Source organism: Choloepus didactylus, chromosome 2 (assembly GCF_015220235.1).
Source record: "Choloepus didactylus isolate mChoDid1 chromosome 2, mChoDid1.pri, whole genome shotgun sequence".
Classification (NCBI taxonomy): Eukaryota; Metazoa; Chordata; class Mammalia; order Pilosa; family Megalonychidae; genus Choloepus; species Choloepus didactylus.
Window position 1 is genome coordinate 236,832,557 of NC_051308.1, and position 17,584 is coordinate 236,850,140.

The window sequence follows — 17,584 nt, forward strand, 5'->3', positions numbered from 1 at the left end:
CCAGGCCCGGGCGGGCAGCGTGTGGGGCAGACCCCAACCCAGCCGGCGAGCCCAGGCGAGGCCCGCGGAGCCGCCCCCCTGACACGGTGAGCGAGTGGGAGCCAGATGCTGGGACTGAGAGTTTGTGATGTGCTTTTCCTGCAGCTCTAGCTGACCTAGACTGTCAGATTCATGCTACAGAAGATCAAAGTGGAGAAGCTGCTACTCAACTCCAACCAACTTGGGGTCACGCAACCCGAAATATCCTGATGTTTAAAAGTGGCCTCGATGGTTAAAGTTTTTTCTTTTTAAAAGCAACTTTACTGAGGCATAATTTATATACAAGAAAACATCCCCTTTCTAAGTGCACGGTTCAACGAGTTTTGACAGGTGTGGACTTGTGTGTAACTATATCTCCAATCAAGACCTAGAGCACTGAGTGGGGGTGGCGAACGGGGAGTCAGAGCTTAGCGGGTACAGAGCTTCTGTTTGGGGTGACGGAAAAGTTTCGGCCGTGGATGGTGACACAACACTCTGAGTGTGATCAACACCACTGAACTGTATACTTGAAAGTGGAAACACAGAAGGTTATATTGTATATACATCACCACAATTGAAAAAATTAAAACCAAAAAAAGATACAGAACATTCCCATCAACCCAAAAAGTTCCCTCATGCCCCTTGGCAGTCAATCCTTTCCCCACGTCCAGACCCAGCCAACCACTCTTGGTCACTCTAGGTTAGTTTTCCCTTCCTAGAGTTTCACACAAATGGAATCTCTGGGTGATGTAGGACAGTACTCTTTGGTGGCTGGCTCCTTCCACCTAGCATAATGTTTCTGAGCTCCATTCACATCACATGCAACAGTAGGTCATTCCTTTTTATTGTTGAACAGAGTTCCATTGCATGGATGTTCCACTAGCCATCCGTTCACCAGCTGAAGGACAGACACTTGGTCGGTTTCCAATTTGGGGCTATGATGAATAACAGCTGTGAACATTCTTGTACAAGTCTTTGGACGTGTATTTTTATTTCTCTTGAGCAGACACCTAGGAGGGGGGTGGGCAGGTCACTGTGGTGGCCAGACAAAATGTCTTTCATGGCCACCTCTGCTCTGACCCAGCCACTGGACTGGAGCTAGAACCAGAACCCAGGGATCAGGAGTCACAGCCCGGTGCACTCTCCACTGCCTGGGGCCTGGGCACTTTCCGATACTCTTATGCTCACATGCTTTTCCGAGGCAGAAAACTCTGGCCCACATCTGAAGTAGGTCATGCCCAGCCATTTCACCTCTCCACCCCCACTTCCCTGGCTGAGGCCCCCGCTTCTTTGATGTGGTACAGAGCAAACACACACACACCCCACACACACCTCCCTTCTAAAAACCTTTCCCAATGTCTCTCAGATTTCTTCTGAAACACTTAGAAGAGCCAGTGAGGCTGGGATTACTTTCCTTCTTTGATTGGTTTTGGGGCCTCCAAACAAAGGTTCTGTCTTTCCATTTGGTTACCAGGCTGTTACCTAAATCAGATGACACCTGTGGGCCTGAAACTATGAGGAAGATGATGGAATTTGTTACAGTGGTTTCTATTTATATACAAACCAGTATTTGAATTAGTATTTGAAATGTCACGGGTTTCAGTGAGAGATTACTTTGAGAGGACTGAGGGATCTCTTGTATTCAAACGCACCAACCAATGAATGCCTGGCACCCTCCTGAGCCATGAGGAGAGGCCCTCTGGCCCGTGGTCTGAGCTGCCACTCGACCGCCTGCTGGAATCTAGGAATTGCTGTCCCTCCTCTGGGCAGAGAAGGTGGACCCAGCGCTCCTCGGGTGCCACCCACCCCTTCTCCTTATGTACCACACCTTCCCTGTAACCTTCTTTCCTTCTTAGGTTCATGACCCTCTCCTTTTCCTCCTCCTTTGTATCCTGAAGATGAGCAGGAGGAGGCACTGTTTAGCCCCTAGTTCATTGCCTGTCTTCTCTGGCACGGGACCACCACTGAAAGAGGATTTTTTTCAAAACAGAACCTACCTAATTTTAGTCCCAACTTCGGAACTAAAAATATATACATTATTTATCAGACTAACATAGTCCAAACACGTGATCTTTGAGCTACTTAAAGGAGAATGGTCTTAGCATCAAAGGTCAAATGGATTCTCTTTTTGTACATCCATAAATTGCTTAAAATTAGAGTAAAATTTTCATCTTCACATTTGGACAGTAAATACCTTATCAGCGCATTTTATTTTCCCTGGAGTTCCCAATCGCCTTTGTTTTCCTTGTTGATGAAAGAACACATACCTTCACCACATCCTCCGATTTTTACTCCATAAATCAAGAAATTTACTGCAATCCTCTCTTTATTCCTGGAGACACTTCCCTGGAGCCCTTCATTGTCCTGCTCCGATCCGGCCCGATCGCACGCCAGGTCGGCAGCAGCGCTGTCATCCTGGACTTGCCTTCCTTGCAACGCTGGGAGAAAGCCACTGTTTTCCAGATTCTATGGCTTCCTCTTTTTTGTTTTGCTTTTCCTTCATTTAGCTGGATTACATCTTCAAGTAACTTTCAAAGAGAGGATACACCAGAAAATATGTTCTGGACATGTTATGTCTGAAAATGCTTTCATTCTGCCTTCAAACTCAATGGTAATTTAATTGGGTAAAAAAATTCTAGGTTCAGAACTGTGAAGGTATAGTCCTTTGTAGATTACTTATTCTTGGTTTTTTGCTTGTTTATTTGTTTTTTAACACTCCAGAAATGTTTGGGATCTTCCTCTCTGTCCAGAGAGTTCTAAAATTCTATGAGAATATGTCTAGGTATGGGTAATTTTCATTCATCCTACTTTGCTCTTGGTAGGCCCTTTCAGTCTGAAGTCTCCATATTTTTCAGATCAGGAAATTTCTTCTTCTTTTATTCCTCTCCACTATCTTCTTTCACTTTCTATGTGCTCTCTGGATTTCTATTGGCAAGATGTTGCCCTGTCTGCATGGATCCCCTGGGTTATTATATTTTCTTTCATAGATCCCATCTCTTTGTTATCTTGCTCTATGTTCTAGAAGATCTTCTTAACTTTATCTTCAAGTCCTTCCACCGAAACTTTTTATTTCAGCAATTACATCATTTACTTTCTGTATCAGCATGGGTCCAATCAGGAGACAGAAACTACACAACAATTTAAACAGGGGACGTTTAATATAAAGACCATTAAACTATGATAAGAGAGTAACTGTAAAGATGATGCAACTGGAGAAGGTATAACTGCAGCCCACTGGATGGCAGGGAAGCTTTCTGGATTACCGAGTTCCAGAGCTGGTCCACAATCACCCGGCAAGCAGGAAACAACCCTCTTCAGAGAGTTGATGCTGGTGAGCAGGTACACAGAGGGAGCTGAGGTACCACTGCAGGTACGAGGCCTGGAGTACACGGTGCCCATGTCAGGAGAGCCACAAGAAACAGCCCTCTGGAGTGCAGGAGAGCCCAGGCTGGCTGGGGCTGCACAGAAGGAGTCAGGCTGCTTCTGCTGAAGTGAGGCCTGGAGCATGCCAGTGTCTGCCTTGGGAGGGCCAAGCCAAGGTGGTCACCAGGCCTAGAGTGGGGCTGTGAGGTTGCCAAGGGACTCCTGCTCTGGAGCACGACTAGGGCAGAGCACCACCAGACTCTGCAGCAGGAGCAAGAAAAAGCAAAACACAATAGACCAGAATCAGGAAGAGAAGCCCCTTATTTCCACAATGGCCCTCCAGGACCCTCTACTAACAAAGCTTAACATTGTGCTCACTTAAAGGAGAAAAACTCGAGTCCAGTCCATTATCATAGGGCAGGTACTGAAAGGTGAGCTGAGAGGCAACAGAGTGATAACAAGCACGTTTTCTAAAAGCCATTCCTTATCCTCTAGTCTCTTGCTGTTCCTTTTTCATAGCATCCTGTAAAAACTTCTTGAGTTTTTCTGTGGACACCAATTTGATTTTTTAGATTCTCTTATTCCTGGATTTATCACTGCTTCACACATAGTAAGTTTTCCAGTTTGTCTTTCTTGTTATTCTCTTTCATACTGCTGGTCTTCCTTGTATGTCTGAAGATGTTTACCACTCATTTGTATTTATTTTTTAAAAAGGACTATGCTGAATATTCCAGTAGATGGGATTTATTCTGCAGGTACATTAGGTGTCATTTTCACAATGGGTATCTTCCCTAACTAGAAAGTCTACCTGGAAAATCTGAACCTAAGGATGGAGAGCATATTCTGGTAGTTTTCATTTTAGAATAATTGGGCAGGGCTTGTCTGTTGACAGGGTACATCCCAAATACACAAATAAGGAGGTCTTTACATCAGAGTGGCAGCACCACACTGGAAACTCTAGCTTTCCCTGGGTTTTCCTTCAAGTGTCTTTAACCAAAATGTCAATTGTTTTTGCCAGAGGATAAAAACTCAGGCACCATCTGTTCAGATTGGTCCATGCCATACCACTATTAAAAATTTTTTACACCTCTGGTTTTTCTTTTGTCTTTTTCCCTTAATAGACCTCTATTTTCAGTCTTCCATTTTACTCCACCCTTCATTTTACCTGCCTTCTCTGAGTCCAGAGCCTTTGTAAGGATCTTAAAGTAAGTTAGCGTGCATTTCCTCTGCAGCCCCCATGTAGTAAATTTTGGGGTTTTCTCTTCTTCGTTTCCATCATTGCCACTCTTCCATCTGTTTTCTACCTTGCAGAAATTTGTTGAAATCTCTCATTTGCTGATGAGCCCATTTTATTTTCATTGTCAGGAGTTTCTACTTTTGCTCACTGTCAAATTTCCACCATCTTGAGTTGAAAGCCTATATTCATCTATCATGAGTCAATAAAACAGACTTGCAAACAAGTAAAAATTTTACCAGCCCAAAAATTTCAGGAAGAAAAAGTTAAAGAATAATCATAAGAGCTTCTTACCATAATGCCAAATCTGGATCTTACTCCGCAGGTACATTAGGCATCATTTTCACAATGGGTATCTTCCCTAAAGTAGAAAGTCTACCTGGAAACTCTGAACCTAAGGTCTTACTATTCAGATAATAACCAGAGCCCAAACTTGACCCAGTTAACAGCCAGGATTGGGGGTCATTTGCCTGGTGGAGGTGGAAAGAGGTACAGCAGTGGGGGCACAGACTTCAGCCCTTTGGGTGGAGGTGAGCCTGCTTACCCGGGGGTTTGACGATCATCCCTGGTGGGCAGTAGTTGGAGCAACGGGCACAGGAGTTGGTGGCTGGTGTGGCACAGAACATGCCAGGTCGACACTCGCAGACACGGGAGGAGTTCCACGTGCAGGGTGTCTTCTCCACCAGGTCATCTAAGAGACACAGAGGAGGGTCATCGGAAGGATCAAGGGATGGCGGGGTCCAGAGAAGCATTTGCCTGCGGGTCATCCAACAAGAAGATAAGTGCTCATTTGACTATTCCTTTGGGCAGGTCTTTTGGCAAGCTCAAAATAATTATGCAAGGAAAAAAAGCCAGTAAAAAAAAAGTAGCATGTGATTCCATTTATATAAAATTCTAGAAAATGCAAACTATTCCATAGGGAGAGGGGCAGATCATTGGTTGCCTGGGAAAGGGGATGGGGGGGGGGAGAAAGGGTGGGAGGGATAACAAAGGAGCAAGAAGAAACTTTTGGGGGAGATGGATTTGTCCATTATCTTGATTATGGTGATGGTTTCACCTGTGCATGCTTATGTCAAAACTTACCAAATTGTTCACTTCAAATATGTGCAGTTTACCGTATGTCAACCATATCTCAATAAAGCAGTTAAAAGAAAATAATCTGGAGGAAAAGGATAAATGAACATGGAGTAGATGAAACGAAATTGGCCATGAATTGCCAATCATTTAAAGCTGGATGACAGTCTTTAGTAATATCCCTCACTGTCTCTACTTCTCAATATGCTTGAAATTTTCAATGATAAAAAGGTCTTATTCTTCAAAAGCAAAATAATAATAATAAAATGTCATTTTCATAGAAGAAAAAGTATAATAATGCATTCACATATGTTTGGGAATGTTTTGTGTGCTCTGTTTTATAGGCCATGAGACACATGTGACTCAGTCAACAAGAACATGTCTCCATCAGCAGGATACTCAGAGGCCCAGGAAGATAAAGACAAGGGACCATACGGTCTCTTCTTGCAAACTCCAGAGAGAGGGAGGACTGGGGAGGATTCGGGAAGTTTATGCAGGGGGCATGAGTGAGACGATGCAGGGCAATGACAGCTCTTAACACTACTCTAGCTATTAATAGAACTGAATGTGCCAGGCAGTCTTCCCAGCACTCTACCCAACTGATCTAGAGCAACCTATTCAAGGCCCACAACGACTCTCTGAGATAGGAGCTATCATGACGCCATTTTACAGTTAAGGAAACTGAGGCACGGAGAGGTTAAGAAACAAGATACTGAGTGGTATGGCCAAGATCTGAACCCAGGCACTTGGGCTCCAGAGTCTGTGCCCTCAGCCACTCCATTCCACTGCCTGTTAGGGCTTGAGTTATGAGAGCTGAAGGAATTCTTGGGCCCAGCGCCCATCTCATGTTTCTCCATCTGATGCAGTGGCTGTGGCAGGTTGTATTTTCCCAAAAATGGCCACAGCAATATTTCTAGTCCCATTTGCCCTTCCAGAGCCTTGCCACTGCCCCTCAAGAATGGCAATCTATGTTCCTTTCTTTGAACTTGAGTGGGATTTGTGACTGCCTTGACAAACAGAAAATGGTGGAAGGTGGGATGTGTGACTTCGGAGGCTCAGCCATAAACTTCTGCTTCTCTTTCTCTCTCAATTCGTCTCTCAGGACACTTGCCCTTGGGACCCAGCCCTAGGCTATGAGGAAGCTCCAAGCAGCCATACAGAAAGGCCACACAGAGAGGCCCACCTGGAAAGGGCCCCAGCCATAGCCTGTGAGTGACACGTGTCAGATGATTCTTGCCTCCAGCCTCCAAACTTTCCAGCTGAGGCTCCAGACATTGCAGGGCAGAGACAAGCCATCCCCGCTGGGCCCTGTCTGAATTCCGACCCATGGAAGCCAGGAGTACAACAAATGGTTTGCTTCTCGTCACTCAGTTTTGAGAAAATTTGCTATGCAGACTTAGGAACCACAACGGTGACCACCAGTGACAACAGACGGAGCGTTCATTACTCAATTAGGCCTCCCCGGACCCTCTGGTTCTCAATGCGGCATGAAAGAAACCCTGGACAAGGCGAGGGAATCACACATTCCCCAGGTGTCCTCTGTGAGTGGACTGGGCTCTCTAACTGCCACAGCGGCTGTGGCCTTGGCAGCTTCCCCTGTGCTGCGCGGCTCTCAGGGACGTCTCAGGAAGGCGGGTGGCACCGTGAGGCTGCAGTGAGGCACCCACAGGGAAAGCACCGGCCCCTGCTATGTGCACCACAGTCATCAGAAGTGCTCTTTGGAAGCACCCTTTAGAGGCAGTGACCAGGGCCCAGAGCCAGGTGACATTCAGGCCTAGGTTTGGACTCTGACCCTGCCCCCTACATAGGGCCCATGAACTCTGGGAAGTTCCCTGACCTCTCCAAGCCTTGGCTGCCTCTTCTGTAGAACGGGACATTCACAATCCCTACTTCGTAGGGTAGTTGATGAAAATTGATGAGATAGTGTGGAACAGGTTTGGAACAGGTTTGGAACAGGTGGGTGACTGATAAGTGTTTCCTTAAAGGAAAGAGTGAATGAAGGGAGCTGTTCCAAAAAGAGGTCGCTGCCATCAAAAACCCACAAACATGAGTGGAGCCACTACAAGTGACAGTTCAAAAACGCGAGACGGTGAGCCAAGGCTTCAGAGGGCTGAGCAGCCCAAGACCAAACACAGGTCCCCCACCCCCAGATTCTCTGTCTCTCCTCCAAGGGCCCCCAGGTCCCCGGAAGGAGCCCCTGGAGGGAGGCCAAGGCCCTTACCTCGTGAGCAGCTCACGCAGGCCGTGCAGCGTCCAGCTGCGTCCAGGTAGTAGTCGGGCTTGCACCGCTTCATGCCGTCAGCAGAGCCCTGTGGACCCGGCAGCTGCAGGGACAGCCCTGGAAAAGGAGGCAGAGGGGCTCCAGGCCAGGCCCTCGCTGGCCAAGGCCTCGTTCACCAACCCCCATCCCTGAAGCCCCCCATTCCACAGCCAGCTCCCGAATTCCATACACGCCAGCTCAGCCCTGCCTTTCAGAGGGAGTCCTGAGGCTCATAGAGGAAAGGAACACATCCACGGCCCCCAGGAGAAGGGCACTAACTGCCTCCTAACTGCCCCCTGCTTCCTGCTCCCCCTCTCTGACCCACCATTTCCACTGCTGCCAGAGCCCTCCCCCCGGGCCATTACCACATCACTTGCTAACTTTTGTCATATCTTTCCCCGAGATCAGCAGCGGGGCAAGGATGCCCACTGTGCAGTGAAGGATTACCCTGACCCAGAGAGAGGTCTGGCCTCTGCCCTCGGCCACTGAGAAGTGATCTCTGGGGTCCTGAAATGTCCTGCCTGTTAATAGTGTCTTTGTTCACTGGGGGTTTTGACCACTGGGCAATCTAACAATGTGCTTTATGATGGGGACTTTGGGCCATGGGATATCAATTCCGAACTCTGGAGGGACCAGAGACTAAAGATTTTAGCTTGACCTCCAGGAGGAGCTGGAGACTAAAGATCAGCCACGTGGGCAGTATGTGATCGAGCCCCAATAAAACTTTGGACACCACTGGCCCGGGAGAGCGTCCATGGTGGGCAATGCTCCGTGCGCACCGTCACCCATGGTGACTGGGAAGAGTTAACACATTCACTACTTCACTGGGAGGGGATGAACGGAAGTGCTGCATCTGGACCCCTCCTGGACTCTGCCCGATGCATCTCTTCCCTTGGCTGATTTTAACAGCACAAAAGCTTTCAGTGAGTTCTGCAAGTCCTTCCTGTCAACTATCAAACCCAAGGGGAGTGTGAGGAAACCCCCAAGCTTGCAGTTGGTGTCAGAAGTTGGGCACTGTGCTCCCTCTAAACTGTCTGCCTGTTGACTCTCCCAGGTGGCCTAAATTCTTGTTACCACTATCATGATTTCTATTCAGAATGGCACTGGAGATCCCAGACAATGCAGTAAGGCAGGAAAAAACATAAAAGTTACAAAGTTTGGAAAGAAAGATGTCAAGCTGTTATTATTCATAAATGGGGAAACTGAGTGCACAGACACTCTCCCCCCCCAAAATCTGCAAATACATTATTAGAATTAAGTAGGTTTAGCAAGATAGTTTGATATAATGCCACTATATCAGAATCAATTGAATTTCTATTACTAGGTTGAACAATACGAAATTGCTGTTTTTTGTAGGTCAAAAATGAACATACTGGCAATTTTGCATGGTTCAAAATTGTATCGACAATAAAGAGAACATGAAAAATTGAAAAATATACCATTTAAATCATAAAAATACGTAACTTAAAATCTATATAACAAAAAGATGTGCAGTGGCTCTACACAAGAAAAAAACATAAAAGTTATTGAGAGAATTTAAAAATAAATTGTAGATCTAAACATGAAAGACAAAACAAAAATGCTCCTAGAAAATAAAAGTAAGATATCTTTGAGTCTTCAGTGGAGGGAAAGACTTTCAAAGTAGAACACAGAAAACACTGGTCATAAAGGACAAGATTTATCAATTTGACCACATTAAAATTAAGAACACCTCCTATCAAAAGGCACCATAAAGGGAATGAGAAGACAAGCCATGCGGGGCAGGGGGGATATTTTCTACAAATCTATAAAGTGTTGTGATCCAGAATTTAAAAAAAAAACCTATAAATCAATATTTTTAAAGTCAAAGATAAATGAAAATATACATTCACACAAAGACGCTGTACAGAATTATTCATAATAGCCTATAAGTTGAAACAACCCAAATGTCCATTAACTGGTGAATGGATAAACTAAATGTGGTATATCTCAACAACAAAATGCTAGTCAGTAATAAAAAGGAATCCACGGAGGACCCCAACCCTTTGCCATGGGATCTAGCAGGGCAGCAGGTCAACACCCACAGAGGTTGGACACACTCAGGGCCAACTAAAGGCCCCCTCGGATGCTTCATTTATTTCGCTGGAGTCTGAGGCAGGCTCAGAGTGGATGGCAGGTGACAAAGCAGAGACGCTGAACACCAAGGAGAGGAAACCAGAAGCCAAGAAAGCAGATGCCAGCGGCAAGGTTAAGAAGGGTAGCCTTGGGGCCAAGCACCCAAGAAGGGGAAAGCGCCTACTGCAGCCAAACCCCGTCCTGGGGAGAGCAATTGGCCGACATTCCCATTCTATAACGTACTCCAGAAAGTTCATGTTCAAGACAACGTGTTTAGCAGCAAATTCTAAGACTGAAGAGAAAAAGGAGAAGAGGTTATGGTTACTGTCACAAAGCCAGTCAGTGGTGACAAAAATGGAGATGCCCAAGTGGTTAGACTTTGCAAAATGCCTCAATATTTTCCTACTAAAGAGGTGCCTCCAAAGCTGCTGAGCGATGTCAAAAAGTCCTCAAGTCAGCGAGCAAGGAAACCGTGGGCATCCCCCTCCAAGGACCATTCTGCTCATCCTCACCGGCACCACAGAGGCCAGCGGGTCCTCCTGGGGCAGCTGAACTGTGGTCCCCAACCGAGTTCAGTATAGACACCAGAAATGACATCAGAAAGTTGTTACTGCCACCACCACCAAAATTATCAGTGGTGTGGAAATCCCAAAACATCTCGCTGATTCTTACTCCAAGAAGAAGCTGTGCGAGCCCAGACAGCAAGGTGGGATCTTTAACACAGAGAAAGAGAAATGCAAACCCCCTGAGCAGCGAAAGGTTGATCGGAAAGCTGTCAATTCATGACTTATGCCCTGAATCAACACTGTTCCTCAGCCCCAGGGCCACCTGCCTTCTGGGTTCTCTTTCCCGAATGGAGCTCAGCCTCGCCGGCTAGGGTTCTAAATTGAAAGATCTCGAATTAAGAGAACTGAGACATTAAAAAAAAAAAAAAATGACGCAAACAACTGAAAAATGTTACAACATGGATGAACCTTTAAAATGCTACACTAAGTGAAAGAAGACAGACACAAAAGTCCGCATATTGTATGATCCCATTAATGTGATATGCCCAGAAAAGGCAAATCTATGGGGACATACAGCAGATTAGTAGTTGCCTGGGTCAACAGGCATAAGGGTGTGTTGGGAGCGATGGAAGTATTCAAAAATTAGATCGCGGAGATCGCTGCACAGCCTTGTGAATTTATTTAAAAATCACTGAATTACACACTTAAAATGGGTGAATTTTATGGTATGCAAATTCTATCTTAATAAAGTTTTTGGAAAAAAAAAAAAAACAGAAAAATGGACAAGAGACTTGGACAGACACTTTGCAAAAGAGGATATTTAAATGGCCAAAAATAAACAAAAAGGGGCCCAGGTAAACCACAGGTAAACCAAAGAGACCTTGAGCAAGAAAGCCAGAGCAGCCTTACTTGTAATAACTAAAACCTGGAAGTAACCCAAACGTCCAAAAATAGAAGAGTGGATCAACACAGCATTGAAAACGAGTGAACTACAAATACACGCAGCATAAATGAATTTTACAAACACAGCACTGAGCAAAAGAATCCAAACCAAAAACTGCATACGCCGTGTGTTCCTATAAAGCTTAAAAGCAGGCAGAACTAAACTACAGACGGATACAAGCTTAGGTGGTAAAAGTACCCAAAAGCCCCTACTCAAAAAATCAAGATAACAGTTACTTGGGGTGCAGCAGGGAGTTATAGTGGTTGGGACAGGACACAAGGGGGTCCCTGGGGGAGGGGGCCTGGGTGGCAGTTACACAAGTGTTCCCTTTGTGATAATTCGGTGACCTGTTTATTTTTTGTGTAGTCCTTTCCCCACTGTTTTCCATATCATCTTTGTTGTAAGTCAAGGTTTCATATATGTGCGGGTACGATTCTGGACTCTATAGTTCACAATTCACAAGTTAAAAAAAAAAAAGAACTTTTGTTTTCAAAATGCCACTAAACCCTCCAACCACAGCTCAACTGGCAGCCCTTCCCCTACCTTAAGACAAAGACAAAACTCTTGGTAATGACCTCCCAGCCCCAACCAGGCTCGTGGCCCCCTGATCCCAGCCACACTGACCTTGCCCAGTTCATCATCTGGTGATCCTCCCACCACCGGACTTCACCCCTGCTCTTCCCCTGCCTGGAATACCAGCCCCCTACCCCCCCCCACCTCTCTTCCTGGTTAACTCCCACCCATCCCTTACAGTTAAGCTCAAATACCTCTCCCTGACCCAGTCGGGCACCCCTGTCGTACCCTCTCCTGGAATTCTATCCCCTTCCTTACGCCTTCTTCCCTTATCCTTCTTCCCTTAGCACAGTTATCATTTTGTACTACCTTAAAGTATGTCCATGCCCAACGGGTGCCTCACCTGCTCTGTTATAAGCCCCCCAGGAGCAGAGCCAAGGCCAGTGGACCCCAGCACCTCCCGCAGTGCCTGGGGCGCAGGAGGTGCTCAAAAATGATGTCAAATGAATGAGTCCTATCACTGGCTACCTCTGGCCTCGTTGCTTTCAGCCCCCAGGAGAGCAGACCTCAAGATGCTCTTCTCTCCCCGCTGGGAGAAGACCACAGCTCACTGCCACCTGCCATGACCAGAACCACACAGCTCACCCACCCACCAGACACCACTGCCCTGGGAGACAACCCACAGTAAAAATTACCTGGACCTGGACTAGGCTTCTTCATGGAGAAGGGAGAACTAGAAGCCCGCAGGGATTCAGAAGAAACTTCTGGGGCGAGGGCAGTGCCCTCTCCTGGAAGCATGGTCCTGTCACCGGAGGTTGCCAGAGAGGTCGGGGTGGACATGACCTGGAGGATGGAGGTGCTGGGGAAGAAGCCAGAGATGAGGCTGACAAATCTTCCAATGGGACAACAAGGCCTGTACTAAGGGGTTCCAGTTTCTGTAGAGAAGGGGAGCCTCTGGCAGGCCTCCTGTTAAGCTCCTAGGAAACAAGGGCTGCGTTTCTAGGTTTTTGGGGTTTCCCATGGAGCTTAGATCAGAGCTGGGCAAACAATGGGGCCTCACATGACTTATGGACTTGGCAGAGAGCCCTGGGCCAGTGCCCACCTGTGCCCCCAGCCCAGCTGTACCCTGGGTATCCTCTGGGGGCAGGGACAGCCCAATTCCAGGGTCAGCTGCAGAGGAAGGGAGGAAAGAGGCCTGGGAGTCACCTGGCAGGTGCCTTGCAGTTTTCTGGGTTGGTGTTGCAATCAGGGGGCCCTGAGGATGGCAGCTGACAGATCGTGTCCTTCTCCGCTGTGCCTGCAGGAAAATGGAGACATCTTCAGAATTGGTATCAAGAAGACTGAGGTCTCCAGAAATAGACTTTTCACCACCACAAACCAGGGTCATGGATGGGGTGCTTGGAAAACACAGTGGCCTTCTGGTATTAGTGTCTGCCCAGCCTCGGCTCCCCTTTTGGGGTAAACAGCCTGATTTTTGCTGGGGAATTACTCCCCCTAACCCCAGTGTCTGTGGTTAGAGGCCGGGACTGCCTGTCCCCTCCTCCCAGGGGTGGTGGCCAGGCTGGACCGATCAATCCATTCCATTCCTCTGGCCATGATGGATTGGTTCAGGGATGGGCTCATGACCCAAGCCACACTTATCAGGTGCAAGTTCAAGGTCGCATTTCTGGTTGCTGAAAATGTAGGAAGGAGAGATTGTCTTTCTACTAGGGCTCCTAGGACACAAGCATGGAGCTGCTGATAGGTTTCTTACAGACAATCCATCAAAAAGGGAAACAGAGACAAGAGACAGGAAAAAGCAGAGCCCCCGGATCCAGCCAAACCTGAAGTTACTCAGAAGAGTCTCCAGACATTTCAGTTACTTGTGCCAAGATATTTGGGATTTTGTTACTTGAAACCCAAAGAGCCCTAAAGAATACCAGTGAAAGCAGAGTGGAGAGGAAAACACACAGGTTTTCTGTCACACAGACCCAACTCCACGTGCCACCTCCACCACTTTCCAGCTGTGCCAGGCAAGTCAGCCTCTCTAAGCCTCAATTTCCTCCTTTGTAAAATGGTTTTCATAATGCACCTGTCACAAAATAGCATAAATGATGTGCCCACCACACTGTGTGGCACATAACAAATGCTCAATTAATATCACGTTCTTTTCCCCATCTGGACACAAGTCACATCATTTAAAAAGTGACCCACTTGTGCTAGATTATGACCTGGAGGTTCCAGTGGCAGAGGACGTGGGCAATGCTGACTTCTTCGTGGACCTGCAGTGTGGCAGAGTGAAGAGAGCTGGGCTTGACATTCAAACCCTGGCTCTGCCATTCTTGGGCAACTTACTTTCTCTGGGCCTCAGTGTCCTGGAGCCACCATGTGGCAGTCATAGAACACTGCCCAGGCGGAAGCCGGTCCACACTCCCTGGGTGTAACCACTAAACTCAAGGCTATTTTTCACAGATGCAAGTTTTTTTAGCTACCAAGGCCTTTTAGGCAACTCATATTACAGATGGGGATACTGAGGTCCAAAGAGGGCATGTCACCACAGGGGCCCCACAAAAACCCAGTTATCTCATGCCCAGAAGTGGGTGGAGGGCTTCTGCATATCTCTTAGCAAAGTGCTGTTCTGTGTCCCAAAGAGGAATTTCACCAGATATGAAGGGGACCCCCAGCCCCCACCCCAGCTCTGATCCCCAGGTCAGGTGGCCCCACATTCATTCAGCAAATATTTACCGAGAGTTTGTTAGGGGTCCAGCATTTGATGGGGGGGGGGGGGTAACGGCAAGCACGATGGGCCCGGTCTTTGCCTGGGGAGGACAAGCACTGATCCAACAAAGACGGAGTGGAGTGCAAACTGCGAAGCCCCCTCACAAAGTGCAGGGCTGTGAGAGGTCATGGTGGCGAGGAGGGGTCAGGGAGGCCCCCCTTGAGGAAGGGACACTGTAGGAGCTAACTAAGTGGTGTCCCACACAGCAGGAACAGCACGTGCCAAAAGGCCTAGTGGAAGGAAGCAGCACGGCACGCTCAGGGAACCAAAAGAGGAGCAGCCCAGCCAGAGACCAGAAAGGGAGGGGTTGGTGCTGTAGGCTGAGGCCAGGAAGGAAGGAGGGACGCGGCTTGGAGATTCCAGCTCTGGGAAAACAAAGCCGATGTACTTTTCCCCATTCTTCCCATGAATACAACTAAACACTGGGGACATCTGTACAAAACAAACACAGGACTGCAACCTGGAGAGGAAGAGACCGACAAGGGAGGGGTCTCAGGGCCTGAGGAGCGACGTGGTGGGGAGCCCCAGGTTTTCTCTTTGCTTCCTCCATCCCAGACTTGAAGCTAAAGAAGCCGGTACCCAGAAATGCCAACGGGTACAGAACAAAATGCCCCAACAAAAGCCTTTTCTCTCCAGCCTAAGGACCAGGTCCTTATTGTGAGAGTAACAGGAAGTCCAAAGTGTTACAGGCAGGGTGTGTGCACGCGTGTGTGTGTGTGTGTGCATGCACGTGGGTAAGAGAGAGATGTGGTCGGGTTTGGTTTTTCGCTCTGGCTGCTGCCAGGGAATGGGATTGGAGGAAGACTGGGCAGGGTGTGTGGGGCAAGGGGAGAGATGTTGGGAGGTGTGCCAGTTTGGATGTATTATGTCCCCCCAAATGGCATTATCTTCGATGCAGTCTTGTGTGGGCAGGAAATGTACTGGTGTTGACTGGGTTGGAGACTTTTGATTGGATGTTTCCTTGGAGATGTGATCACTCAACTGCGGGCGAGATCTTTCAATGGATAATTTCCATGGAGGGGCAGCCCCGCCCATTCAGCATGGGCACTGATTAGTTTACTGGAGCACTATATAAGCTCAGACAGAAGGAGCGAACTTGCTACACCCAAGAGGGGCACTTTGAAGAATGCACAGGAGCTAAGAGAGGAGCTGCAGATGAGAGACAGTATGAAGACAGCCATTGAAAGGAGACTTTTGCTCCAGAGAAGCTAAGAGAGGAAAAACGCCCCAAGGGCAATAAGAGTGACATTTTTGAGGAGCTGCAGCCTAGAAAGGAACATCCTAGGAGAAAGCCATTTTGAAACCAGAACTTGGAGCAGACAGCAGCCATGTGCCTTCCCAGCTAAGAGAGGTTTTCCAGACACCACTGGCCATCCTCCAGTGAAGGTACCCGATTGTTGATGCATTACCTTGGACAGTTTATGGCCTTAAGACTGTAACTGTGTAACCAAATGAACCTCCTTTAATAGAAGCCAATCCATTTCTAGTGCTTTGCATCCCAGCAGCACTAACAAACTGGAACAGGAGGAAAAACTACTGGGCCAATGGATGGGGAGGCTGTGGGGGGAGGGGGGATGGAAGGGAAGGGGGTGGTAAGTGCAAGGACCACTCTGAACCGGGTTGGGGATCTGCTGGTCATCAGGTTTGTGCAGCAGGAGATGGGGCTTTGGAAGAGGGCCAGGTTGAGGGAAGTGAGGTCATGGGCTTGGTCAAGGCTCTTTTTCCCCCAGTGGACATGTGGCTCCCCCGATTCTCCCCATCTTGCCCCCTCTCCGTGCAGCCCCTGTGGCCATGGGTGCCTCTTCTGGGTTGTGGCTCAAAGCTCACCCACACCTCATGCCCCACTTCAGAAAGGTGTTCTCCATGATCCCTGACAGGATCTGCGGCCTCTGGAGGGAAAGTGAGGCCTGCTGCTGGGCTGCTGGCACCCTGTCCCCTTCCCTTTACACTGTCAGAAAATCAGAAGCACAGAGAGGGTAAAAGACTTGCTTTAAGTCCCACAGCAAGTTAGGAAAGAAATGCTGGTTTCTCAGCCTTGAGCCTAGTGCCCAATCTTCTGTTCATCGAACTCCCACTGCCCAGATTCTAACGTGGGGAAACCAGCCCCAGTGTTTCAGGGAACTCCCAGGACAGAGACTTGAGGTTTCCTTCTTGTTTATAGGCATCAGAGAACTTCTGCTCCAAACCTCAAACCAATCCAAGACCTCCCCCAGCCAGGCCTGGGCCTTGAGCACCAGGGACTCTCTGATCCTGGAACCCAAGGTGTGGGGAAAGGCAGCAGAGGGCTTTGGGGGCTTGACACATCCACAGGTTTGCAAACGGAGATGTGATCTGTCCAACAGGAACAAGGAAGTGGGAAGCTGGAAGGCATTTTCCAGGTTGGGGCTGGGGAGTGGTGGAGCTGCGATAACACAGATCTTAGTCCTGGGCTTGGTGGGGACTGCTTACCCTGGAGTTTGACGATCATCCCTGGTGGGCAGATGGAGTGCTTGGAGCAGCGGGCGCAGGATTGAGAAGCTGATGTGGCACAGAACATGCCAGGTCGACATTCACAGACACGGGGGGAGCTCTGTGAGCAGGGCCTCTTTTCCACCAGGTCACCTAAGAGACAAGGAGACAACTCTCGAGGATCAAGGGAAGGCGTGGGAAGGGTGTACCGAGAACCCCCAGGGGCAGCTCAGCACGTGAGGGAAGAGGCTCCTGTGGCCTGCTGGGTGGGATGAGTGCTCCTGGGATGAGGGCAACATGGCAGGCTGGGCCCTTGATGTCAGCTCCACCTCCCATCCCACAAAATCCCTGGTGAGCACAAAAATGATATTGC

The 17,584-nt window shown here is 48.2% G+C and overlaps 1 protein-coding gene across 1 annotated transcript in view; it reads right to left on the reverse strand.

Moving 5' to 3' along the window:
* Positions 1–17,314, reverse strand: part of TNFRSF8 (TNF receptor superfamily member 8) — a 32,103-nt gene extending 14,789 nt beyond the window's left edge. Inside the window, exons 1-5 of the mRNA XM_037810460.1 lie at positions 17,212–17,314; positions 13,212–13,302; positions 12,701–12,897; positions 7,911–8,027; positions 5,160–5,306 (exon numbers count right to left, since the gene is read on the reverse strand). Coding sequence (XP_037666388.1) covers positions 5,160–5,306; positions 7,911–8,027; positions 12,701–12,897; positions 13,212–13,302; positions 17,212–17,299 — 640 coding nt within the window. The 5' untranslated portion in view covers positions 17,300–17,314. The remainder of the gene's footprint in view (positions 1–5,159; positions 5,307–7,910; positions 8,028–12,700; positions 12,898–13,211; positions 13,303–17,211) is intronic.
* Positions 17,315–17,584: the final 270 nt, after the last annotated feature.